This window comes from Zootoca vivipara, chromosome 15 (assembly GCF_963506605.1).
Source record: "Zootoca vivipara chromosome 15, rZooViv1.1, whole genome shotgun sequence".
Taxonomy (NCBI): domain Eukaryota; kingdom Metazoa; phylum Chordata; class Lepidosauria; order Squamata; family Lacertidae; genus Zootoca; species Zootoca vivipara.
The window spans coordinates 43,630,372-43,657,247 of record NC_083290.1 but is presented as its reverse complement, the minus strand read 5'-3'; the positions used below and the strand labels follow the sequence as shown (position 1 = coordinate 43,657,247).

The window sequence follows — 26,876 nt, the reverse complement described above, 5'->3', positions numbered from 1 at the left end:
TGTAGATATTACTCAAGGTAGCTGTGCGTCGTGACTTGTGGGAAGCATCCTCAGCACCATTACACCGGATAACCAATCTGTTTCGTTCAATGCTTCTTCAGCCAATCTTGATCAATTCTTCATCAGCCAGACTTGTAAGAATTAATATGAGAAGGATGCAGTTCAGTTTCTTAAGATGTATGCAAATATAAACGCTGTAGGAAATATGCTATTTGTTACCAGCATCAGTGATTACAGTATCATATGAGCACTGATGCAAAGCATATTTCCTACAGCATTTATATTTACTTACATCTTGATAATCAGTAGTTGGGGGTGGAATGGAGTAGAGCAACCCCTTTCCCCTCTCTTTCTGCTGCCCCCTTTTCCTCCACCTGAAAGAAGGCTGAGATCCGCAGGTTGCCCTCCTCCACACCACAGGCAAAAAAAGTCCGTGCATTGCTGGGTGCTGGCTGGTATGAGTCAATGTCCCAGGAGTCCCATTTCCTCCTCCTCCTCCTCCATCTCCATCTTGATGGCTGACAATCCATTCTGTAGGTTCTTTTTTTCCAAAAAGGGAGAAATGCAAATGACATTAAATACACAGGTCATTTAAGTATATCCTCATTATCTAATTTGTAGTGATGTGTGTAATTCGATATCTTGAGTACCCTCTTGTGACCTTTGGGGTAGGAATCCTCACAGTACTTACTGGCTCATTGCTGTGACATTTCTGTGTTTTTCAGAAATCATTCTGTATTTTGCGGCTTGTTTTGCTGCTTCTCTAGGAATGAGGCTTCCTGTGGGAGTCTTGCATCCCTACACATTCTCTGCATTTGGTGGCGCAATCAAGCCATCCCCACTCTACTTTTTGAATTTAGTGTGATCTCTCAAGGAGGCAGATCCTGATTTACTTTGGCCTTGGCTCCATGGGTGGGATGGAGAGTGTTTAGCAGGAACCACCCTGAGTCCTGTAACTGACCTGGGATGACCAGGAGAGGCATAGACTTGGAACAGATAGGATTGATCAAGACCTAAAAGGCTCTTGGTCTCGGTGACCAAGGAAAGAAACTATTCTGTAAACAGCCTGCATACCAGCTGCAGCAGAACAGCTTGGTGGGACTGTACAGCCCTCCTGAGAATGGGCATTTTTGTGTCCTGTTGTGTCTCAATTCTCTCTCCAATCCCTGTTCATCAGGTTCCGGTTTGCAGAGTTCAGATACTTGCGTGAGGGAAACCCATCTCATCAGGAGAGGACAGTGGTCTTCTTGCCAGACATTTGGAGCTGCATGCCATCTCTTGAAGAATGGGAGGCCTCATGCAAGCAGAAAGCAGAAAAAGCTGCTGCACCATCAGAAGAGAAAGTGGAGATGGTAAGAATGGGTTGGTGTTGGACAGAAAGTTAACCAGAGCAGAGAGAAATCAGAGGCACCTGGTAACCTACAGCACGAGGGGTTTTTAATATTTTATTTATTTATTTAAGGCACTCTTATACCACTTGGGAGAAGGGCCATTTGATTCCCAGCATCTATAGGTAGGGCTGGATGAGAACCCTGCCTGAAACCCATTTTAGGGAGTTGCTGCCATTCTGTGCAGACAGTATTTGATGGGCTGTTGGTCTGACTTGGTATGAGGCAGCTTTCTAGGTTCCTATGACTTCAGTCATGGGACAGTCCTTGTTTCCCAGGCTTTGTGGGGTCACTCCACCAGTTTAAGAACATAGTTGGGAACAGACTTTGGCTTCAGATTGAAGCTAGACATTAGCCTTGGCTCAGGAGTACGTACTTCATCCAAGTTAGGGGTTGTTGCATCCAGTGCTTACTGAAATGATTATACTCTTAAACAGGAAGAGGAAACTGTACAGTCCTCTGAACAAGGCTCCAAGCAGGAGTCCAGTGAACAGGAGGTAGACTCAGCTGAACATGTCCCTGAGCCAGCTCTTGAGACCTCAGCACCTGAGCCAGAGATTCCAATTCCTCCCCTGGAGCCTGCCATTGTTGCTCACCTACAGCCGGCACTGCAGGGTGGCCAGCCCAGCTGCACCAACATCTCCCTTTGCACCCTGCTGGAGTACAGGCGGCAGCGGGAGAAGCTCTCCTTTGAGGTAGGCTTCATTTTCTTTGGGATCTGGCTTCTACAGGAAGACTCTCCTCTTCTGGCTTCTCTTGGCACCTCCTCTTTCTAGTGGAATTTTGAGATTTGCCTTTTGGGGTGTATATCTCAGGCAAGCTACCACACGTATGTTCCTATCAGCTCAGTAGCCTCTTATGGTGTTTGAAGTTCATGGAAACTAGTAGAAGTTACTGAGGAAGCTCTGGTGTGACCATGAATGTCTGCTACTTCCTCTGTTCCAGCCACCTGCTTGCATAAGGGGTGCATGGGAGGAGAGGATGCTAGAAGAAGAGTAGAACATCTGCTTTGCATACAGAAGGTCCCAGTTTCAATCCTTGGCCTCTCCACATAGGACTAGAAATGCCCCCATGTCCTCTCTGAAGAGTCACTGCCAGTCATTGTAGGCAGTACTGCACCAGATGGACCAAAGGTCTGACTCTGTAAAGAGGAGCTTCCTATGTCCCTGGCAGACAGCAGTGTTGTGATCAGTAGGGCCTTAAGAAGGTGTATTTCTAGAGGCCTTTGCAGTTGGAGCGAGGGGAGAAGAAAGTTAAGGAGGCTTGGTGCAGATAGGTCTAACGTAGAGTGAATTGCAGTTTATACGAGCATAAGATTGCCTTATGAAGGTTTTCATACCTGGTACGTTCAACTTTGAGATTTGTGCTTGCATGCAAGTGTCTACTCACTTCTGTGGCTGATGTGGCATCAAGATCTTTCCTTGTTTCTTGCTCACTGCTTTCTCTCTCTCTCTCTCTCTCTTTCCACCCCTGAGGTGGCAGTGGTGGCAGAGTTCTTCCAGGAGATGCTGCAACGGGATTTTGGTTATAAGCTCTACAAGGCATTACTGGCCCTGCCAGAGAAGGAGTCGGTGGAGGCAAAGAACCCCGAGCAGGAGAAAGCAGCTGAATCAGAAAAGGAGGGAGAGAATGAGCTGAGAGAAGAGCCTCAAGAGAATATTGGGACAGAGGAAGCCCTGGAAAATAGCCAGAAGGATGTTCAGGTGAGATGACGCGCCTCTCTGGCCCGTTAGTACAGTGGTGCCTTGGTTTGCAACCGCTTTGGATTACAACCGTTTTGGATTACAACCATGTCAAACCCGGAAGTGTGTGTCACTTTTTTTGTATTACAACCCTTTCTTTTGGATTACAACCAATATTTTTTGGTTTATAACCGGATCTCCAGAACGGATTATGGTTGTAAACCAAGGTACCACTGTATAGCAAAGTGGCCTCAGATGCTTAGGTGATGGAGGTATGTCTCACCTTCCACATATTGGGTCTAAGAGCACCTGGGGGCTTTTGAAAGCATCCATGGCAGGATTGGAGTGCCGGACTGCAAATTTCCAGCTGTTGTGCCTATGCTTGATAGTGTGTGGGCAATGCCTGCTGACATCTCAGAAGCCAGAGTGGGTGACTCACTTAGATTCCCAGTGATCATGGACAGCAACTATGCTGCTGCTTTTGGGGACTTCTCAGTACTAGCCAAAACCAAACAGATAATGCAGAGGCAAGAGATTATGTATATGTACTCAAATTTTCATAATTAATACAAACTGCAGAATTTGGAAGAGTTATGTTTATGTGTTTTTCATTCCTGTAGAAGGAGGAGGCTGGGGACACTGAGAAGAAGCCCTCAGGTCAGGATGGGGCCAGTTCAGCCAAGGAGGAGGTCAGTGGGAATGTCAAAGCGGAATCAAAGGATTCTACAGATGAGCTGTGTGAGCTGAGCCTAGAGGATGACTTGCTGCTGCTGAGAGAGGAGGAGGAGGAGGATTTTGGTAGGTACTCTGGGAAGTGCAAAGTTAGGATATGGCTGCTCTCATTGAAAAGTGTATGTGTGCGTACACACATATGTAAAGGTTGGGACAGCCATGATGCTGCCTGCAGACAGCTGCACCTCTCAGTGTGTTTAATTGCAAGGAAGATGCAAGTTGAAAGGAGCATGCCCATAGGTTTTCCTTATCCCTAGTAGGGCAAGAGTAGGATCCTTGAGTTCCTTTCTCTGGTCTGTTGTTCATTTCACACAAGCCAGTGGTATCTGCTCAGTGAGCCTGTGCTTTGGAAGACGCTGGTATTCACTCAAGTCTCTCTTGGTAAGCACTGAGCAGAGGTCAGCCTCTGAAGCCAGTCATGCTGCATTCCCCACAGGTGTCAAGTTAGAAGATGCTGAAGTGAGATCAGTTGCATCCAACCAATCAGAGATGGAGTTCTCCTCCCTTCATGATGTGGTCAGTGACAAATCCCCTCCTCCTCAAAGTCTGCTTTGAACTCTTTAGGCCAGAAGCCCTGGGAATTGTGGCTGGAGCTTGGGTTGTAGAAAAGGATACTGATTTCTCAGTATCAGAATTCCCAGCTGGGTATCTTATGGGTTTTTAAGCATTATGTAAAAGCTGTCCCTTTTGCCTTGATGTCTGTCTTCATACCTATGTGAATTAGAAACGTGTTGCTTGTAAAGGGAAAAGTGGAGTTCCCAAGAATTCCAGCAGTTGCTATTATTTTTTTATAAGCTCTGTATTCCATGGTTTGTGATAAGACTTATCCATGTGGATTTTTCTTCCTCAAAATCCTAGAATTTGCTGTCTCATGTGTATTTTCCATAGCAAGAAAATAAATATGAGAGCACTTTTTTGTTTTGCCCGAGATGCCTGTTTGTATTCTTACCAGTTCTAGATTAGCCTGTGCTGCCCCTAAGGCTTCTCAACACCTAATGGCCATTTCAATATCGTTCTGGTCCAGTTTTAACTAGGCTTGTCTCTGATACCCAGTGGGCTCCCGAGTGCAGTGATGGTACTCCAGTATAGGAGCTGATCTTAGAAACCTGATCATTCCTAGTTGCTGAGACTAAATCTCACCAACATGTTCCAAGTCAGCTGTGGATATGCAGTAGATGCCTGTCTTTGGCTGCGGGGAAGCTCAGTCCCTAACAGTTCACTGTTGAAATCTACCCTATAATGAAAGTGCAGGGGGTGGTCTCTGTAGTGGAAGGGAAGTGACACCTTGACAGTTTGAACAGCCTTTTTCTTTTTCTTACACCACCTTTCCCCAGCCCAGAGAGCTGGACCCAAGTGCTGTGCTGCCATTGGATGCCCTTCTTGCCTTCATTTACTTTGACTTGAATTTCTGCGGCTACCTGCACAGGAGGGATATGGAAAAGGTGCTTCTCACCTTGGGGCTGCATCTCTGCAAAGAGCAGGTGAGTGCCAATCTGATTTCTCCCCTGCTTTTGCTGGAGGTTTGAATGACTTGAGACCTTCTTGATTAGCGCAGAGGGTACAAGGATCTGTTTGCGGCCTTTTCCAGTGCCATTCATGGAGGGGGGGTGTCTCATCTGGTGGCAGGTGAAGCGCCTGGTGAACAGGGTGGTGACGCAGTTCGTGTGCCGTTACCGCAGCCTACGCTACAGCCGACAGGAAGGGACTGAGCCAGGCCCTGAGGAGGAGACATTAGGTAGGTACTCAGTGTGGGGTTGGAAGGGACTGTTCAGTTGCAGAGCTTCATGGGTAGAAGGATCCCTTTATTTTTCCTTCTGAGCTAGAACTCTTAACAGTTTCAGCTTAGCTCTTACCCATGATCAGTGGCTTCTGGTCCTATTTACTGACCACCCAGTTATGCCTAGTTCTGCTAGGGAGCAATCCCAATATTCTTCTGCCCTGTCCCAATTCCTGTGTGCATGGGGCAGTGTACATGTTGCCCAACCTGCCACTAGTGACTCTGCAATGATGCAAGGAAGGGAAAAGTTACTTCTGTAGAATCTCTTTCAATCCATCTTTGAAGGGCATGCTCAGCTTTGGGATGGTGGCAATTGCGTGTGATTGGAGGAAGGAGAGAACAGAGCTTTCTAACCCACAATGGGAGCAACTGGAAACTGTAGCACAAAAGTAATTTGAATGGGTTTTTTTTCTGCCCTTGGTTCCCATTCCCTGTCTCTGGATGCTCCATTTCTAAACCAAGCAGAGTAAATGTTGCCTTGTTCTTACAGGGAACCTCAATCTACTGTCCTCATCTATCTCTGTGCCTGAGGTGCCTACCAAGCATTCTCCAGAGTCCGGCAACCTGGTTTCATACAATGGGACTGTCCTTAATGTAGGGAAACTGCTGGAAAAGGCAGAACAGACAGAAAACAGCCGACTCTATCTAGAGAACAAAATCCACACGTTGGAGCTCAAATTGGGTGAGCCACACATGGTTAGGATCAGCTCATCTTGTAAAGGATTGGAGTGGGGAACCTGTGGTCCATGCGTCTCATTAGGCCTGCCAGGCTCTCTGTTTGGTCCCAAGACCATTTTGGTCAAGCCATGTCCAGGCAGGTGATACCAGCTGTAGGACAGGTAAAGACTTGCCTCAGCCCGAAAGGTTTGCAAGACCCAATTATCAGCTGACTGTCAGGTCTAGCTTTTGAGAACTGTTCCACAAAACTCATGGGCAAAATAGGTGACTTGATATTGCTATGCTAGGTGATTGACAATTGGATGTCCCCACAAGGGGTAAGATATGGCATCCTGTCTAGATCGAGTTCCCCACCCTGCTGTACAGTATCCCCAAGAAGCTGCACCAAGCCAAAATTCAAGGGAAAGCACCTGTTTTGCTTTAGTCTCTCAACAACATGGAGCAGTTCATTGGCTGTTCCATTGGGCACACTCATACAAAGCACTTATATCTGATGAATGACAGGGCTCCCAATATATATATATTAGGCAAATGAAACCCAACAAGAATTGGATGCAGGAGTGCAATTGGCACCCAGTGCAACAAAGCATTGAGTGGTGGAACCATTGTTGATAGAACCTTTGGGGATGGTGGGGGCTGCAGTGATTCTAGGCCAGGCATCCCCAAACTGTGGCCCTCCAGATGTTTTGGCCTATAACTCCCATGATCCCTAGCTAACAGGACCAGTGGTCGGGGAAGATGGGAATTGTAGTCCAAAACATCTGGAGGGCCGAAGTTTGGGGATGCCTGTTCTAGGCTAATGCTCCTTGCCTGTTTTTGGCTACTCATACCTGCTTGACTTTCCAAGAATTTGAGCTGGAGGCAGAGAGTGGGCTAGCTGGACATGGTTATGGTCTATTGTGAATGCACTAATTTCTGCCACTTTGCTCATCCTCACAAGCACATAAGAGAAACCATGATCTGTAGCCAAGGTTTGTTCAGAGTGGAACCACCACAATCCCATTCAGACACGATTGGCCAGGGATCGTGGTTTGTTGCTCCTGCTTGCCACTAGGGAACAAAGCAGAAGCCATCTCTGTGTTCACATGGAACAATTATGGTTTACTGGGGCATGTGTTGCCTGGCCCTTCCCCCAATTTATATACGATGGCCGTGTATAAGTATCTCCTCCAGCTTCCCTTTTTGAGATACTTTGAATTTCTGCCTTCACCCTTGTCACATGCTTTGTGAGTTCAGAACAATGGCTTTTGTTCCTGGTGTTGGGAGATAGCACTGCTCTTATCTCAGTCCATTGTGTTACTTCCTGGAATCTGATTCTACGCTCTGGGCTGTGCTTACAGAAGAGACCCAGGTTCGCTTCTCTACAACAGAGGCTTCCAACAAGGCCCTGACATTGGAGGTTCAAGAGCTGCAGAAGCGCCTCACTGAGATGGAGGAGCAGTGCAAGGGGAACGAGAGGCAAAAATCCAGTTTCCAGAGGCTGCTGCTGGAGAATAAGAAGCGCCTGATTCCACTGCAGCTGGAAATCCAGAAGATAATTGAGAAGGTAATCTGGAACCTGTGGAATCTTTTAGGACAGAGCCTATCTGGTGTCAGGAGTTGTGGGAGTTGTTGTTTACATGAGGCAGTCTAGGAAGGCTTCTCTGTATGTTTTGATCAGCTATAAGCTATTTGCAAAAGTGTCTCTGACAAATCTACTGTACCTTTAAAGCACATGGCATCCCCCAAAGCATCCTGGAAACTAGTTCAATATGCTGGGAATTGTAGTGGTGAGGGATGAATTTAGTTTCCAGCAAACGGGGGGGGGGTGTGTGCTTTAAATATACAGTGTGCATGTCACCTCTGAGACATGTATGAGAATCTTCCAATATTTAAAAAATTAAAGGGCAGGGGGAGTAAAAAGGCACCCAACAATGTGTCAATATCGTCATCCTGGAAATCTGTTCAAAGTCTCTGCAACTTATCTAAAAGCCATGCAGCGCTTGTTCAGAGCTGCCTTTAACAGCTAGGGCCACGCAGGGTTGTATGTCTATTTTTTCTTTATGTGCTGTTTTGATTTTTGTTGATAAATTTTGTTAAATAGGTGAGTCTAAAGACTGGGGAGGGCAACAAGAATGAAATAAATTGAATGTTTGCTTTTCTTACTGTTGTGCTTCTTTCCTCTTTTGTCTCTTTCAGACCAATAATTGCCTAGAAAAGAAGGAACCAGCACCCACAGCAGTTTCCAGCAACTGAGACTCCCCGGAGAAGCAGCTTGGCAGGGAAGAGCTGTACTTTGGTTTGATATTTTTGGGCTGTGGGTTAGCAGTTTGGGTAAGCCTTTGAAACCTTCAACCCTTTCACTGCCACGTGAGAGGCTGGAGCTGGAGTTCCTCCTAAGCCCACTCCGCCACCTCTGGCTTGTGTGTGTTGGCAGAAAGGCCACCTAGCCTAATCATGGCTGGGATTCAGTTCATATGCTGGAGCCACCATTATTGTTTAAAGGAGTACCCATTTAGTAGGAGTTTTGATGGTCTATTGTGTGAAGTGGAGAAGCTACCATGCAGGTATTCTCAAGCTGTCTGCCAGTAGAAAGTACTAGAAGGGATTTTTTAAAGCCCAGTTCGGTAACGAACAACAGGGGCTGACTGCACCAAAGGACAGGGCATGGCTGGCCTCTTTGTGCTGCATGGAGAATTTTTTTCTGTTCTCTTCAAGCCCTCCCTCCCTCCCTGCCTCACAGCTTTTGCTCAAGGAGGTGGTTCAGTGCTGCGTGCTGGCCATTCTAAGGAAAACAATGCCATTTGGTTCCCTCTCTGGCAGTTTTGAGTCACTCGCTTGCAAGATGTAGCTTTAAAGGCTCAGCAATCTGCTGTGTTTTCGCCAGTCTTCAAATGTAAGTGAAGTTATCGGCCACCAGGTCTGGTCTTAGGCGGTAGGGTGGCTGCAGTGCATTTAACTTCCATTTTGGGGAAGTAGCAATGGAAGGAGAGCTGTGATAGGTAGCCCATTGGGTCCCTGTGGTAGCCTTTAGCAGAGTAGTGGCAGGCCAGGCAGGTGGGGGGCTGTCCAAAGCCAGTTACTGTTGGTTGCATCTGCTCTGGCCACCTGTTTCCCCACCCTCAGGTGGTCTGTCTCTTCTGGATGTGTTGCTTTTAGTCTGTAAATGTGGTAACAACTTGTATTTAACTGGCCAGGTTCCCTTTTATAAAAGTCTTTTCCTCAGTTAGAAGGCTGTGCTGCCTTTTTTGCTTTTGAGTGAAATTTGCCTGCCTTAATTTGAGAGAAACACATGCAGCTGACATACAGTGATCATTTAGATGCTGCTTAATGAAACAGTTAGCTAATAACTTTATAGAGAAGTAGGCCCGCAAATAGCAGCTTACATGGCACAGCAACCCATCTCCCACTGACAGAAATAAAGCAAAACTTGAAAGCAAAAGGCAATGTGGTGCATCCCTGCACTCTTGTTATCTCCAGAGGTAAGGGCATTAATGCAATGATGATCCTTCATGGGGTGGGGAGAAGCTGCTTTGGAGACAGTATTTCTGGCTGAGAGGCATTGTCAAGGAATGAGTTCCTCAGCCTAATTTCACAATGGCATTTAAGACTGGTTTGTTGGGTTTTAAAGTTGTTGGCATTATGCTATAATCAGTATGCTAAACAGTTACGGAGAGGGAAGGAGTACTGAGTTTTTAAAATAATCTACATAGTTCATAAAATATAGACATCTCATAGTTGCCTCCTCTTAAACAGCCTCATCAAAACTCATCTCGGCTCCTCTGTTCCCTTAGCAGCTCATTCTAGCTGCTGCCTCATGTATTCAACTCTGTTCTCATGCAACAGGTGCCTGCTGCTTTAGACTGGCCTTTTCAAGCAGTAGAGGGCAGCAGTGTGTGTGTCAGCGGTTGCACAGAGAAAGAAGATGGATAAATAGCCAAGGACAGGTTTTCTTTTTCAAAAATAAAATTAGAATCACTGGTAACAGAAGCATTTAAGAGTAACCTACCACCATACATTTTATTTAATTGTAAAAGAGTGGGAAATATTGAGCAGCACAGATGCTGTCCTTGTTGTAAAGTGGGGAGAAAATCAAGGAAGGGAACATCTCTTCCATAGCAGCTTCCCCTAAGAAAATGGCGCAACACTTGTGGTATTCTCTCATTAGCTTAATCTTCTCCGAACCCCCGGTCCTGTGCCTTTCTCCACCGCCACCCGCCTAACTCGCATATAAGCTGAGGGCGGCTTTTTCAGCACATTTGTGGTGCTGAAAAAGTAGCTGCATTGAGACCACCATTATAAATGCTGGCTGTCTTCCTCTGGGCTCAGAAAAATACTGCAACTCAGTATAAAAATTTGTTTTGACAGTATTCTACTGCACAAAGGCATACAAACTCAACAATGCCACTGCTAGGAAAAGGCTCAGTTGTGATAAGGGCACAGAGGTGCAATCCTATGTTAAATCTGGTAAACTATGGCGATTCAGGGTCTCGCATAACTACGACAACAAGCACCCAGGCAAAAACACATTTTTGAATATGCTGTGAAAGAAAGCCAACAAGTGAAAAAGCTTGCAATTGACAGTAGTGTCTTAAGGCAATGATTGGTTATTGCCCAGGATCAAGCAGAGTCAGCAGGGAACCCACAAGAGCTGCATATGCCATGTCAATCTGGACAAGCATATATACAATGGGTTAAAATCCAGAGAAGACAAAGTTTTTAGAGAAGGAGGAGCAAGAAGTAATCTCCATTTTCCCTGCGTGGAAGCAGCAGCAGCAGCAGCAGCAGTGATGAGCCTGGAGCATCCGAGTTGGAGGTCAGTCATCAGCCACAATGGAAAGGGCCCTCAGTTCATTCAGTTTGGCTTCGTTCTCCTTCTGCCTCTGCTCATCTGTCAGGCCAGGCTCATCAATCTGTTCTGTCAAGTCACCAAAGATTTTGTACATTTCCGTGTAGTACACAACCTGGAGGGGGTGGAGAGGGAAGAGTGCCATTAGAAGCAGATCTCCTCAACAGATGAATATCTAAACAGGCTTTTCCTGTGATCTATAACCACCACACATCCTCAGCATTCCCAAGAAAATACAGATGAAGTACTTTAGTACTTGCAGTGACTGAACTATTTTTAAAATGCCAGTTTCTGAGCCAGCAATGTTGTGTGGTTGTCTGCTGGTTACTGCAAGGGCTGTCACCTGGTTAAAAAAAATATGATTGAGTGATTGACTGCATGATTTTTAGTTGAGTGATTAAATCTGTATAAATTTGCATGTAAAAAGCCAAAATTAAAGGCTTTGTGCAGAGTATCTTACAGGCAACCCCCCCCCCCCACACTGAAGGGCATGCCATTTGAAATAGCACTTGCTATATGTACTTTTATAAATCTTTTTATTTATTTATTTTAAAAAACCTCACAGGAGCATAGTTTTAGTCAGTTAATTATTGGTTAAATTAAGTAACCAAGCTTGCAATTCACATGGTGGCATTTCCTTTTGAGTAAATATGAATAGAGTATGGCTGTAAACATTTCAGCTCTGGTTACAAACCTTCAGTGCTATTTGAGAAATCACTCAGATTTTTAAAAAGGCATGTTGGAGCATGGGCTTTTAAACAAGGTTAAGTAGTCTCTCATCCTCATGTTTTTGGCAAGGGAGGGTTACAATAAACAGCACTGTATGCTTAAAATGTTGGTGTCATTGCAACGATGGCCAAGGAACAAATCAACAGCTGGCCAAATTGTTTTAACTACAGTAGCAGGTTTGGGACCGCTAGTCAATTTGTTACACTGTTTTAAAATATTCTGAACTAAAAAGGTGCCTTAACCAGTGAGTAATTTTTTTAAATAAAAAAAACCCACATAGGGTACTTTTATTTGATATGCAACTACTTCATAAATACTGCAGATGGCAAGCACCATCTTAAAAACCAGAAACACTCTGTTTTGTGTGTGAGAAGAGGGGGAAATGTCTCTTAAACTGAATAACAGAAAACTGCTTTTAAGGTGACATATGCATCTCTTACACCACAGGAAGTAAGTTTGCCTTAGAAATATGTTTTCCTCATGCAAATTTTTAAAAGGTAACGGTAAAGGGACCCCTGACCGTAAGGTCCAGTTGTGAATGACTCTGGGGTTGCAGTGCTCATCTCGTTCTATAGGCCGAGGGAGCTGGCGTTTGTCCGCAGATAGCTTCTGGGTTATGTGGCTAGCATGACTAAGCCGCTTCTGGCGAACCAGAGCAGTGCACGGAAACGCCATTTACCTTCCCGCCGGAGTGGAACCTATTTATCTACTTGCACTTCGTGCTTTCAAACTGCTAGGATGGCAGGAGCTGGGACTGAGCAACGGGAGCTCACCCTGTTGCGGGGATTCGAACTGCTGACCTGAACAGCAAGACCTAGGCTCTGTGGTTTAGACCACAGCGCCACCCACGTCCCTATGCATCTCTTACACCACAGGAAGTAGGTTTGCCTTAGAAACAAGTTTTCCTCATGCAAATTTATACAGATTATCAATTAAGCAATCAATATGATTATTTTAAAAATAGGTGTGATTCCTTTAGATATGGAGGAGTACGCACATAAGAAAGTGAGAGAAAGCATCATAGCCCAGTATCTCTAGGTACAACTCAGCTGGAATGATGGAGAAACAAGATGCGGAGACATGGTTTGCAAGTTTCAAAGCAGCTGTGATAAAACTATCTGGGACACAAGTCGTAAGAATGCATTACTGTATATATAAAAAGCTAGAAAAACGTTTAGTCTTGTTCTGCTTGATCCTGCTGGCCATGCTTTTTATCTCCACCTCTGAAGGGGATCCGTTTTCTCAGTTGTGATTAGGCAGTGACAAACCCCTCTTCCTACACAGCCGCCTGGAGCCTTGCAGAGGAGAGAGCAGGAGTGAGTCATGAACTCTGACCTTTCTAGCAGTTGGGGGAAGAATGGTGTTTCCTGCTCTCCTCCTGTAAGGTTACATACACCAAACTGGAGACACACCAGTAGGCCCAGCTTAACCCTTTCCTTGGCAGCCAAGCATGGGCAGGATTTTCACAGATGCCAGCTAATCTTCCAAACACCTCCGCAAAGTGGCTATTCTTATCCATGTGTCCTAGACAGGTCCCCAAGGGGTCAGGTGCCTTCCCTTCAAGATCAGCGCAGAGATCTACACCCCTGTCTTCTGCTGAGCCCACTAGACAACCATTTGTCTTCTGCCGAGCCCACTAGACAACACTGCCTGCTGTTCCTGCTACTGCCCCTTTTATGCATTATCACCATAGCAACAGAAGCTGATGGAGTAAGCTTTGCAAAGAAAATCAGAATCCCAGCTTTTCCATCGCTGCTCCCTGTGCCCTGCAATAATTATGCAGCGATACAGGCAGCACACTGCATGGTTGTTCCCATCTGGAAGTTTCCATGGAGGAGCTTTTTAAAGGGGGGGGGATCATTTTATCAACTCAATATCTGACAAATAATGTGGCTCAAGTGTTCATTTTTACAAGATGACGCCTGCCAAGGCGCCCCTCCAGACACCACATAACCACAACTACCGTAGGAACCTTGTTTTAAATCCCAGCTTTGCTAGCAGAAGAGTTTTGCCTCCTTTTATGCCTGTGCTCACTAAATCCCTTGGACTAGTAACTTTCCTCAAATCACTAAGCAGCCCTTTTTGCAGGGAGTCTTGGGCTAGGGCTTTTGCCACTGCCATGGTCTGAAGTCAGTGTCTGGTCTGTGCCTTGATGGGAGGCCAACTGAGACCCTCAGCAACCCCACTTTGAGTCCCATGAAAAATAAATGCTGTAGCCATATGAGAAGGAAGAAAAATGCGAAGTAATTCTGCTCTTACCTTTTCAGTTCGAAGTTGGATAGGGAAGAGCAGTAAGTGTTGGTAATAAGAAGAGCAGAACCAGGAACGTCATACTTAAATTCATTATTAAAATTCTATGGTCATGGGCGGAGTGGGGTCTTGTGGTAAGGCTGACCACAACACTGGTCGGTAGAATTCTAAGGCAGATGAATGTGGTGCAAATAGTAAAATATGTATCTGGCTTGTTAGCAAACCTTTCAGTATCCTAAAAGCCTGCATATGGGTTTTGAGAATGTTGCTCTGCAAAGGATCCCAACCAATAACTTCCCCTGTCTCCAACCAAGGAGGTCTTGTGGTAGAATAAAAGCAGCAGTGGCACTAACCCAAGAAGCCTGTCCAGCTACAACGTGAGGCAGGAATGATGAGACTGGTTTCTCTGCTAAGCTGCTGCTGTGCCTAACCACATGGCTCTCATCAGTGTAAGAGCAAATGTTTTGGGTACAGATATATACACCATCTCCATAGAGACAGCCTCTTCCCCTCACCATCACAGTGAATCGGCTTTTTATTTTGAGGGGGAGGTGGCTGCTACTCCTTGGGAACACCTAAATCTCAAAGGCCCCACCCCTGTTCCTCAGCCTAATCTATTAGCAGCTGGAGTGGGGGCACCACCAGGAGACAGAAGCCCTGCGCTATAGCACTGCTCTCCCTTCTGATCACCAGGTAACAGAACTGCGCTTTCTGGTGATTCAGCAGGACTGCTGGTTTACACAATGACTAATGAAGTGAAATTGGCAAGAGCAGAACAACCAAAATAGGAAGAGCCAAAGCACTAGGGGCTGAGTGGGCTAATCACATGCTGTGGCATTAAACTACTTGGCTCCAGGAAACACTACTTGTACCATATTAAACATCAGTGCCCCTTTCCCTCACCTCTTCAAGAGCCCAAGAGCCAGTCTTTCCCTACCCCTCTGCTGAACAGGACATAAGCAGCCTATTGTCTGAGCCATGGCCTTTGTGATAATGCACTTAATTGGGTGGGTGCACACAGCATGTAGTCTCTACATGCGCAGATGCCTAGGAGCATTCCTCTCCCAACACATGACTAGTATGACTAGTAACTATAAGCCTTAGTAAACCACAAACTGTAAGCACCATCTGTCTCCTTGTAACGGGGAGCAGCATAAGAAATGAGAACCCCATCTCTCCCTGAGTCATTTATATGCATGCAAAGAAGCACCACACCACAAGATACCTGAAAATCACCTGCATCCCCACCTGGCTCTCCCACTCTACGCAACAAAAGTTACTTGACACATTGTCCCTGGGCCCTTGCACAAGGGAGGACACTGCCCCAAGGAAGCAAACAGCTAACAATGAGTGCAAAGGTACACAAAACCTTTCACACTCTTTGTTTGGTCTGTGAAAAGTAGGTTATCCCAACTTGTGCAAGAGTAAGTGCTTTCCACTTGTGCAAAGCCACCATGGGCTAAAATTCACAGAGTGACCTGCCTATGATGCTGCAGTCATCTGCATGAACAAATCTGTAGCAGCTAGAACTTGAAGAAAAGTATTAGAGAGGTTAGAGGGGAAGTGGTTCTAATGCAACCTCATTCTATGGTCCCTGTGGGACACTGGATGCTTTTTCAGGCCACTGAACAGCCTGTACCTCTGTCAGGCTCCACAGAGAGGTGCCCCCGCTCTGCAGAAGCATGGCTGTGGGGGCAGTGTGAAGCCACCCTTCCCTGACCAGGAGAGCCAACAGATGCCCCTTCTCTCTCAGAAGGGCAAATGCAAAGTCCCAGGGCAGGCATTCTTAAACTTTGAGGTAATGGTGCATTTTGGGAATATGTGTGGTCTCAAGCCTGCCTTCAGTGGATGAGGAACAACTGAATTGGCAGAGGCAGAGAATGGGCCTGGGAATCCGACAGCAACAGAACACTGGCTTGAGGGAGGCCCAAACACCAACTTTGCTGACTGAGCATGGAACCCAGGTGTAGCCGTCTCATGATGCAACATAAGGTTGCTACCTCTGCCAGCAGATTTTGGAGGCCATTATAAAGATGGCAAAATGAGAGGCAAGTCATTTCAATGAGGCTTGTACTGGAACATTTCCCAGTAGAGCTATTAATTGAAATGAAGTGTGTATTGGAGAGGAGGCAGGAAGAAAATGGAGCAGGCCTTTTCTGTAGTGGCCCCCAGTCCATGGAAACTTCATTCCCATCCCAGGGAAGCTCAATGGATTCCTACTCTGATGCATTTTTGGCACCAGGTGAAGAGACTCATCTTCCTGGACTTTTTACCATCTAAAGGACATTTTCTCCTGGGATTTTTACTACTGCTTTCACCCTTCTGGTTTGTACTTCTACTGTATTTTAACTTTTGTAGATCAGCCTGTTATTTGCTGAAGGCCAGTATAAAAAAATCTGATAAACAGAGCACTTAAAAGAATAATTTTTGGACATTGCTCCTTTAAAAACCGCAAGTTCCATGAACTACAATTCTTGTTTGGAGGTGGGTATTTGATTTTTCTTATTAAAAACTTCATACAAATGAGCCATTGTTCTTCCTCAGAAACCTTATTTGTGCCCATTTGCTACAGATTCCTCTTAATGAGCACAAGGATACTATGTGCAGCAGACTCCTCTTACCACAGTGGCAGAACTCTACACAGTCTAGAAGTTGGCCAGCTTTTTAACCACTAAGCAAGTAGAAAGCAAAGGGAAATGGTAGCTCCCTCTAACTTTGAACCTCAAACCCCGGATAGTTTTGCAGTTATGACAGAAAGAATTTCACAGCAGTAAGGTAAAGGGACCCCTGACCGTTAGGTCCAGTCATGGACGACTCTGGGGTTGCGGCGCTCATCTCGCGTTATTGGCCGAGGGAGCCAGCATACAGCTTCCAGGTCATGTGGCTAAGCCGCTTCTGGTGAACCAGAGCAGCACACGGAAACGCCGTTTACCTTCCCGCTGTAGCGGTACCTATTTATCTACTTGCACTTTGACGTGCTTTCCAACTGCTAGGTTGGCAGGAGCAGGGACCGGGCAACGGGAGCTGACCCCGTTGCGGAGATTTGAACCGCCAACCTTCTGATCAGCAAGCCCTAGGCTCAGTGGTTTAACCCACAGCGCCACCCACGTAACTACCCCCAAAACAGTGTAGTCACTTCCTCAAGGGGGAGGGAACTGTCATGATTAGCAGCATTGAACAAGTAAATCCACTTGAGGGCACCAGACTCCATATATTATGCATTTGCTAATGACTTACGAAGGGACAGAATTACCGGTATGAAAACTTCAAACCTCCACCAAGATTTTAAAAAGAAACAAAACAGCCAAACACACCCACACTCAGCCAGTGTTCTTCAAATCCACTATGGGAATCCCATGATCCTGGATAAGGCTCATTTGCAACTAGATCTCCCACTGAAGTCCAATAGTTAAAGAGTTGCTTTTGGTCAGGGGAGGTATTCTGCAACTTTGGAAATTCCTGAATTTTGTGTATGAAGTCAGTATGAATTCTGGGCCAACCTTCCCCCCACCCCCCAAAACACTTCTATGTAAATAAAACACTATATTAATAAAACCAAAGTGTGCTGATTAATACCAAATCATGAAAATGTTATGCTTTTTTTCTAATTGTGTTTATTTTGAACAAAATTTAAATCTTTAAAACAGCAAGCGTTTAGAAAATATGTAAAATTATGGGGGTCTGGATATCAAAGCAAAGCTTGCACTTAGCAATAAAGGCCACAAATGTGCTAATTATATACACCACAGATTTTACTCAGAATAAATTATGCAAATTTGAATATTTTGCAGATCTCGTCTGAATTTGCTTGCTTCCATTCAGAACTCATTGTTTGAGCTTTTACAGAATTTGGAATCTCGAACTTTTAATTTACAATGAGCAATGCCTGTGGGAAGAAAAATAGTAAAAAATAGAAATAAACTAGAGGACAAGAGGAAGTGGCAGAGTTATTCAGGACAGAGAAAATGTGCCCCCTACGCTCTGGGGATTTTCACAAAACTATCTGCATTTTTTCAAACATATTTCCCAAATTATATCGGTGAGGAAATAAATATAAATATACTTAAATAAAATGACTAGGTGTCATTATGCTTTTCAATAAAATATATGACTAGTCCTCTGCCTAGGAATTTACAATGAAACCTCCAGTATTGCAACAGAAATCCCTGGATGAAATATTCTACTCACAAAACACAAGAAGACCTCAAAGGCCTGAAATGCGCACAAACACCTATGACCTCTGCATCTTGAAATCAGGCTTCCTGCTCAACTATAAACATGGTATGCAGGTTTAGCCAAATATTTGACCTGAGATGGAGACTTTAAAAAGTACATGCTACATATTCCTAGTATATCTCCAAAATACTCATTTACTACTTTCTAAAGGTAAAGGGCCCCCTGACCATTAGGTCCAGTCGTGACAGACTCTGGGGTTGCGCCCTCATCTCGCATTATTGGCCAAGGGAGCCGGCGTATAGCTTCCAGGTCATGTGGCCAGCATGACAAAGCCGCTTCTGGCAAACCAGAGCAGCACATGGAAACGCCGTTTACCTTCCTGCTGGAGCGGTACCTATTTATCTACCCTTGTACTTTGACATGCTTTCGAACTGCTAGGTTGGCAGGAGCTGGGACCGAGCAACGGGAGCTCACCCCGTCACAGGGATTCGAACCGCCGACCTTCTGATCAGCAAGCCCTAGGCTCAGTGGTTTAACCACAGCGCCACCTGGGTCCCTATACTTTCTAAGGGTACTAGTATTCAAATAAAATGTCATACAAATTGAAACAGCTGAAACACCCCACATTTCAAGTTACATAGGATTATTTGGCATCTTTGTTCTTGGTGAGTTGTTCTATGTTAGTGGAAAGCTTCCTCTCCTCTTCTATCCATGAGGACAAGGCAGTATGCTAGTACTGCGTAGATAAGAAAGATGCTTCTTTTGCCCACACTAATTGTAAGGTAAAAGGTAAAGGGACCCCTGACCATTAGGTCCAGTCGCGGATGACTGGGGTTGCGCGCCCATCTCTCTCTATAGGTCAAGGGAGCCGGCGTTTGTCCCCAGACAGCTTCTGGATCATGTGGCCAGCATGACTAAGCCACTTCTGGCGAACCAGAGGAGTGCACGGAAACACTGTTTACCTTCCCGCCAGAGTGGTACCTATTTATCTACTTGCACTTTGACGTGCTTTCGAACTGCTAGGTGGGCAGGAGCTGGGATAGAGCAACAGGAGCTCACCCCGTTGCAGGGATTCAAACCGCTGACCTTCTGATTGGCATGCCCTAGGCTCTGTGGTTTAGACCACAGTGCCACCCGCATCCCTAATTGTACACTAATTGTAGTCACTCAGAAATGATTCCCTAGCTAGAGCTACTGAAAACTGACCTGATGCACCTGCTGGGTACACACGTGTATACATGCAACATGTGCATGTACTCACGCAACCCTTCCAACAACAGACGTCTTAAACATGGACAAATTATTTAAAACCAGAAACTGATAAGAAGAGAAGAAAATGTTCTTCGCAAGCCTTCATCAACAAGCGAGCACAAACTCTCCCTCTTTCATCTTTGTGTGGGAACTTCAAAGCCTATGGCTGGGGAAAAGTTTGTGGGTGGGCAGAAGTATTTAGCATGAGAGCATTGCCCTCAATACTCACCAGAGAAAGGGGGGGGGGAATGCTGGATCAGCCCTTGGCATCAGGCAGGGTGGGTGACCCAAGAGCAAGCGGGTTTCCCCTCAATCCTTTGCAAAGCTGTGACACATGAACTGGTATCTCTCCCCTCTCTAACTAAGAGTGAAGCAGTGTTGGGAGGGGGGTGTCTTTCCCCTCCTCCTCCTCTGACCTGGTGCCTTTGTATCTGGTCTTTTCTCACTTCTGAACCTAGACTAACTGCAGTTAAACTTAAGGATGTTTTGGAGAATAAGCCAACTACAATCACGGCACACTTTCTTAACACAGTTAATGGTTTGGAGAAAACAAGTGACTGTTGTGTGTAATTATTAGATTCATAATTTATAATAAGGAGCTCAAGGTGACAAAGAAGGTTCTTTGCACCCCATTTTCTCTTCATAACAAACTTGTAAGTTAAGCTGAGAGAGTGTCTGTTTGATGGCTGAGGGGATCTGAACCGAGATCTCTGGTCCTAGTCTAACATTCTCATCACTAGACCACACTGGCTCCTGAAATGGAATAAAAAACTTCTTATCTCATCTTTGTGGCTGGAGGTTCTCTCAGACTCACTGCCTTGGCGCAAAATGTTCCTTGGCATGTCAAACACTCCTTGTAGTTTTCTTTCAGGGCTCTGTTACCTCTGAGGTGGGATTTCTGCTATAAATACAATCTTCACCACATCAGGCATTTACGCAACATGAAGTGGGAAGGAATTGAGAGAAGAGTAACACAGGAAGACTCATCGCTTTGCTTACTACACAATTCAATCCATACATGTGCAACTGCAGCTGCTGTGAGAAGGGAGTTTACACAGTTTTCTCTTGCCAGCTGGGAGTGCCGCATGAAAAGGCAGTCAGCCTCAAAACTCCTAAGTTACTTTCCACAATTCTTGGGACCTGGAACAATTCCTGGGAACAGATGAGCCAGTAAAGCTGTTGTGCAATAATGATAAATAATCACAGAACCATGTATGGAAAACAAAATCGAGACCACACCACTGAAGAGAGGAGCCTCCGACCTCAACACTCTTGGGTTGCTCACGTCTATGTTGCTAATAAATAAAACAGAAATGGGGGGGGTGGCATGGGAGGGACCCCCTGGGTAGGCTTCCCTGGACAATAATGAGCCTGTTACTCATCAGCTCCCACTTCTGTTTGCTTGGCTGTTGTATCCAAGACATAAAGGGGTTCAGATGTGCATGGGAACACAGGAAGTGGCCTTACAGCACCGGTTACAGCACCGGTCTATTGTCTACACAGCTTGGCAGTGGCTTTCAGAGTTCCAGGCAGGGGACAGTTCCTGCCCTACCCACGGTAGAGCATGGAAAGCAGATGCTCTACCCCAGAGCTACCGTCTCTCCTCTGTTGATCCTGCTAGCCATAAATTAAACTATACTTTGTCTAGTACCTTTTCTAAGTGCTCAGAATGCATTCTTATGTTATCTCAACCACCCCTTCACCAGCTCTCTTAAGGTAGGCCAGTAGAGGTAGGGGGAGAGCAGGGCTAAGGGAAGACAAGCGGCTTCCTGGTCCTGCTGCCATTTCTGACAGACTTCCTGTTAATGCTCTTCAATGCTACACTACACTGAACTCAGAAAAGGGCCAAGGAACCCTCTACAGCTGTAGTTAAAATATGACAAAAACTTACATAAAGAACTGCCCTTATTTATTTCCCTTTTAAAACTGGTTCTGATTCAATTTTTTTAGCAGCAAGCTAAATAATTTTTTATAAAATTGTCCAGTAGCACCTTAGAGACCAAATAAGTTTGTTCTTGGTATAAGCTTTCGTGTGCATGCACGCTTCTTCAGATATGCACATGGAAGCTTATACCAAGAACAAACTTAGTTGGTCTCTAAGGTGCCACTGGACATTTTTTTTATTTTTATATATATTTCAACTGCATCAGACCAACACGTCTACCTACCTGAATTCAGCAGCAAGCTGACATTCAAAAAACCGAAAGAGGTGAAGCTGTTCCTGGTATGGAGGTAAGTAGCCAGGGAAAAACCTTCACCTGTTGAATTGCTGTTTGTTAGTCTGATGGTCTAATAATGTGCTTTGAGTCTTATTATCAGAACACTAGGAAGGACTCTCTTTTAAAAATCTGTACACTTGAACAGCTCCCTGAAAGAACAGGGTCCTATTCTCAGTCTGTTCATCTTTTTCTCTCACACACATATACCGGTACTTCTGCTCACAATGAGAAAAATAGTTTTCTTCAGGGCTTTTTTTCTAGAAGAAGAGGTGCCAGAACTTGCTGACCATTTTTAAGGAGGAGCACCCACCAAAAGTTGTTGATGTTTCAGGGCCATTAGCCTCCAAGAGCGGAAACATTGACAAAAGCGCCAATCGAACAGGCAGGGAAACCCCCTGGCCTAAACTAGTGATAACGGATGACATTAAAAGCATCCATCGCTTCTGGTTTCATTCAGAAAATGAAAACATCTGTCAGCCACACACAAGCCTCTTCCACAAGGGCTGCAGCACAGCAAGATATTTTGACTCTCAAAAAGGTACATGAAGAGAACAGAAATAGATATTCCACTGAGTAATACAACACCATAGAAAATCAAATAAACTTAATGAGGCATGGGTGGAAAGGGAGAGATCCTGAAAAGAAGACCAGCTGGATGAAAGAGCGATCTGGGGGTGGCGCTTAGTCCATTTACAACTTGCATGCTTTCAGCCTGAGTTCATTCCTGCTCTGACCTTAAAGGCCAAGGGATGATCTGACGGGTGGGTTCCGGCTACAGGCTAGGAAACAGAGGTCATGCACACAGTTCTTTATTTAAGCAGACCCCAACAAGGCAATGTGGTCTATTGATTACAGCCCTGAGTTAGGACTCTTCAGAGGTCTAAATCTAAAATCTGGCTCAGCTAACTTTCTTTAGAGAAGCTGCTTCTCCTTTCAGCTTGTGCCTTGTACACAAACGGCCCAGAAATCTGCACAGGCACAACGAAGAGAATCTGATGACAAACTCATAACCCCTTTTAGGCTGCAACCCTACATGCACTTACATGAGAAGAAGTCTCTTTGAACACAGTGGGGCTTACTTCTATGTAGACATGCATAGGATTGCATTGGCAATCAAGAGGGAAACATTAGCATTCAAATCCCCAATCACTATCACCTGCAGGGCTGGAAAGGGGTTAGTTTAACTTTCAGTTTGCTAGTAAAACTGAATCACTGTGTCATAATACGATGCATGTTTTGAAAGCTCTGCTCTCTTCTCTTCATTGGCGATCACTCGTAGCCGAGTAAGATTGTCTTCCATAAACACGGTTTTAACAACGTAAGTGACTGTGGAGGCCAATTCTGGATCCACACGTCCTTCCACAGTGGGGACATTGGTTTCCGGGTGGGAGTTGATCACGGTGTGGATTTGCCAAGCATGCTTTCCTCTTAGCACATTTCTCCCTTGCGTCCTGAGATCAAGTTTCTTCAAAGCCCATGACACCTTTGGTAAAGGCTGTTCTCCAACTGGAGCGCTCGCAGGCCAGTGTTTCCCAGTTGTCAGTGTTTATACTACATTTTTAAAGATTTGCCTTGAGACAGTCTTTAAACCTCTTTTGTTGACCACCAGCATTACGCTTTCCATTTTAAAGTTTGGAATAGAGTAGTTGCTTTGGAAGATGATCATCAGGCATCCGCACAACATGACCAGTCCAATGAAGTTGATGTTGAAGAATCATTGCTTCAACACTGGTGATCTTTGCTTCTTCCAGGACACTGATATTAGTTCGCCTGTCTTCCCAAGTAATGTGTAAAAAAAATTGGAGACACCGTTGATGGAATCTTTTGAGGAGTTGGAGATGGTGTTTATAAGTGGTCCATGTTTTACAAGCATATAGTGAGGTTGGTAGTACAATAGCTTTGTAAACAAGCATTTTGGTTTCCCTGTGAATGTCCCGGTCCTCAAACACTCTGCACTTCAATCAGGAGAAAGCTGCACTCGCAGAGCTCAGGCGATGCTGGATTTCAGCATCAATGTTGGCCCTTGTGGAAAGGTAACTGCCTAGGTAGGAGAAGTGATCGTCCTGCTTAATGGGATATTGAAGGGCTGGAGTGTTCATTTTGCGTCTTGGTTTCCTTCCTTGAAGCCTGCGATGAGGTATAATCTTGAAAGCCATCATGGAGCGTATTAGTCGGTGATCTGTCCAGCAGTCATCAGTCGTCATAGCTCTGGTAAGGAGCACATCATGGCGATCTTTCGCATGGACAATAACATAGTCTAAGAGGTGCCAGTGGGTTGACCAAGGATGCCTCCATGAAGTTTTAAATTTATTTTTCTGTTGAAAGAGTGTGTTGGTAATAACAAGGTTGTGTGCTGCACATATTGTCAAAAGTAAGATTCTGTTCTGGTTGCTGTTGCCAACTCCTTTCCCAATAGTCCGAGGCCACAGATCGAAATCTCGCCCAACTCTTGCATTAAAATCACCCAGGAGGATAATTTTATCCTCCTTAGGTGTCTCTGATAGGACAGTATCCAGCTGAGAGTAAAATTTTTCTTTAATGTCTTCATCGGCATCCAGTGTTGGTGCATAAGCCTGTTGGTTTTTGGAGAGCTTTATTCGAAGGGTTAAGAGATGCTCATTAATGCCGGTAGGGACTTCTGACAGGAGCTTCACAAGGTTGTTTTTGATAGTGAAGCCTACCCCATGTATTCAATGATCTTGTTCAGATAGACTTTTCCAGAAGAATGTGTAGCCTCCTTTTTCTTCCTTCAGTTGTCCCTCACCTGCTCTTCGAGTCTCTTGAAGCGCTGCAATATCGATGTTAAAACGTCGCAGCTCTTGCAATGATGGCAGTTCTGCGTTCAGGACGCCCACTGTCTGTGTTATCTGACAAAGTCCATATATTCCATGTTCCAAAATTCAATTGTCTTTTACTAGGTGGTGACCCCACTGGGCGCGGTAATCCAGTCAGGGGGAAAGGGAGGCAGACTATGTTTAGGGCACCTTTTCTAGCCCCTCCCCCTTTTCAGGGTGAGCACAGTGGATCCTAAAAAGGGCTGCTCAGTCATGGATACAGCTGCCGAGCTGCTCAACTGCCTCATTCCTTGAGTCAGAACGACTGAATCCGTATCTACTGCCCATGTTCATGACTAGGGGCTTCCAGATTTCACGATCCTGCCCCCGTTACCATTTGCCGATTGCCATGGGATTTCTGAGGTTTGGGTTGGGTTTTTGGAAGACGCCTGTGTGTGATTTTGTTTTATGTGTGTAGATCAGTGCACGCTGACCAACGCACAGTCTTCTCAGTAGGGCTCTGTTCCGATGGCATGAAGTAGTCATGGCAAACCAGTAGATTCCTATCTGCTGCAGCCTTCATCCGCCTTCACAGTCGTTGTAACATACCGCTTGTTATCATCCGCCTGTTCTGCCATGGAGGACTTTTTGGATCATTCTTTGTCTAGCTCCTTTGACCTTACCGCCTTGGGTGACCCTGCTGGGAGTATGAGATTCCCGGCGGCTTCACTTACAAGGGTCATAGGAACATGCAAGGTGATGATCCAGCAAGTAGGTAAAGCTCTGCTCTAGATATATCTTGACTATGAAGAAGTGCTTATTACACGTGATGCTTCTTCATAAGTTTAGTAAACATCCATGTTTTTATTCTTATAGCTAGGTGGGGGTTAATTCTGTATTCTTACAACTCTGGAGTTCAATTTCAGAGAAAACTGAAAAAACACACACAGACAAAGTGGTAGGGGTCAAAGTGACCCTGTAAAAGTGCTGCTTAAATTATTTAGGTTTTTCTTCATGACCACAGATGCTTAGCTCAGAACCTGTTCTTTTTGTTACTTGTGAGAAAGGAGCATAGAGGGTAAAAACACAGCATATTGGCTCTTCCCACAATAGATAAATGACTCGGTTTCCTTAGCAGGGCTACAAACTGTAATGGGGGGGTCAACAGTACCTCTCAGGTTTACAAAACCCATTGAAAAGCCTGAATTTTAAAACACACCCCTCCCCGCCCCCAGTTAAAACCTTTCTTGTGATCTACCAAAATTGTCCCCCCACCCCACCCATCATGGCTAGCATTTCACACAATGCTTACTAATTCTGCTTTGGGGGTCATTGTGACCCCAACTGCATCTGCAAATGTTTGCAAGCTACCTGCACCCATACCTAAGCAGGTGGCCGGACTCAAAGACAACTCTCAAAAGCTAACCGCTTTTCTCTATTCACAAAAGACCTCTACAATAACTGTTGTTGAGCGTTGCCCTTAGGCATCAACGTACCATTCATCATCAGTTGCTCACAATGTAGGCTAGACAGTGGTTGCACATCTACCGTACACATCTACCCCATATATGACAACTAACCCCCCCCCCCCGTGGGCTACTAACCAGGCCACTAATCTAGAAGTGCCAACAGTGCTGATTTTGGTTTTCAAGAAGGTTTGAGACGTCTAAGCAATGTAACAAAGCAAGGAAGGGCAATGATTCTCCTTTCTTCAGTGCATAATTGTGCAGCAATCTCAGGATAAAATGAAAGGTGGTGTGGACATACATCACCAGATGATCATCACACACTTCTACTCTCTTAAAACCACAGTAAACAGAATGCCCCCAATATATAAAGGTAAAGGGACCCCTGACCATTAGGTCCAGTCATGACCGACTCTGGGGTTGCACGCTCATCTCGCATTATTGGCCGAGGGAGCCGGCGTATAGCTTCCAGGTCATGTGGCCAGCATGACAAAGCCGCTTCTGGCAAACCAGAGCAGCACATGGAAACGGCGTTTACCTTCCCGCTGTAGCGGTTCCTATTTATCTACTTGCATTTTGACATGCTTTCGAACTGCTAGGTTGGCAGGAGCTGGGACCAAGCAACGGGAGCTCACCCCGTCACAGGGATTCAAACCGCCGACCTTCTGATCAGCAAGCCCTAGGCTCAGTGGTTTAACCACAGCGCCACCTGGGTCCTAGACCTGTGCCTGGATTTGATCAAATCATGGGCTGAGTCTACATTCTAGCTTGCTCTTGTAAGGCTGTCATTGGAGGTCCTTGCCTGTGGACGTCAAATGACTGGCTACCAAAGAGACAGCCAGTCCCAATGGAGATCTGCCTGGCATCATTGCTGTTACTTTCTATTTAGCGTTTGAATGGGTTGATCTAACGTGATTTTTTGTTTC

The 26,876-nt window shown here is 45.4% G+C and overlaps 2 protein-coding genes across 8 annotated transcripts in view; one reads left to right on the top strand and one right to left on the bottom strand.

The window, feature by feature from the left end:
- The window catches only part of CCAR2 (cell cycle and apoptosis regulator 2), a 32,852-nt gene extending 23,384 nt beyond the window's left edge, over window positions 1-9,468 (top strand). Inside the window, exons 13-22 of one of the 3 annotated variants that reach the window (XM_035139690.2) lie at window positions 1,178-1,352; window positions 1,826-2,083; window positions 2,864-3,091; window positions 3,691-3,868; window positions 4,239-4,318; window positions 5,137-5,283; window positions 5,429-5,537; window positions 6,070-6,261; window positions 7,598-7,803; window positions 8,436-9,468. In XM_035139690.2, the coding sequence (XP_034995581.2) occupies window positions 1,178-1,352; window positions 1,826-2,083; window positions 2,864-3,091; window positions 3,691-3,868; window positions 4,239-4,318; window positions 5,137-5,283; window positions 5,429-5,537; window positions 6,070-6,261; window positions 7,598-7,803; window positions 8,436-8,492 (1,630 nt within the window). In that variant the 3' untranslated portion in view covers window positions 8,493-9,468. Of the gene's footprint in view, window positions 1-1,177; window positions 1,353-1,825; window positions 2,084-2,863; window positions 3,092-3,690; window positions 3,869-4,238; window positions 4,319-5,136; window positions 5,284-5,390; window positions 5,538-6,069; window positions 6,262-7,597; window positions 7,804-8,435 lie in introns of those variants that run through there. The other 2 variants (XR_009558586.1, XM_060283031.1) reach the window with 2 other exon arrangements.
- A 769-nt stretch (window positions 9,469-10,237) lies between these two features.
- The window catches only part of BIN3 (bridging integrator 3), a 121,425-nt gene continuing 104,786 nt past the window's right edge, over window positions 10,238-26,876 (bottom strand). For all 5 annotated transcript variants that reach the window (XM_035139691.2, XM_035139693.2, XM_060283032.1 and 2 more), the window contains one exon: window positions 10,238-11,200. In XM_035139691.2, the coding sequence (XP_034995582.1) occupies window positions 11,054-11,200 (147 nt within the window). In that variant the 3' untranslated portion in view covers window positions 10,238-11,053. The remainder of the gene's footprint in view (window positions 11,201-26,876) is intronic.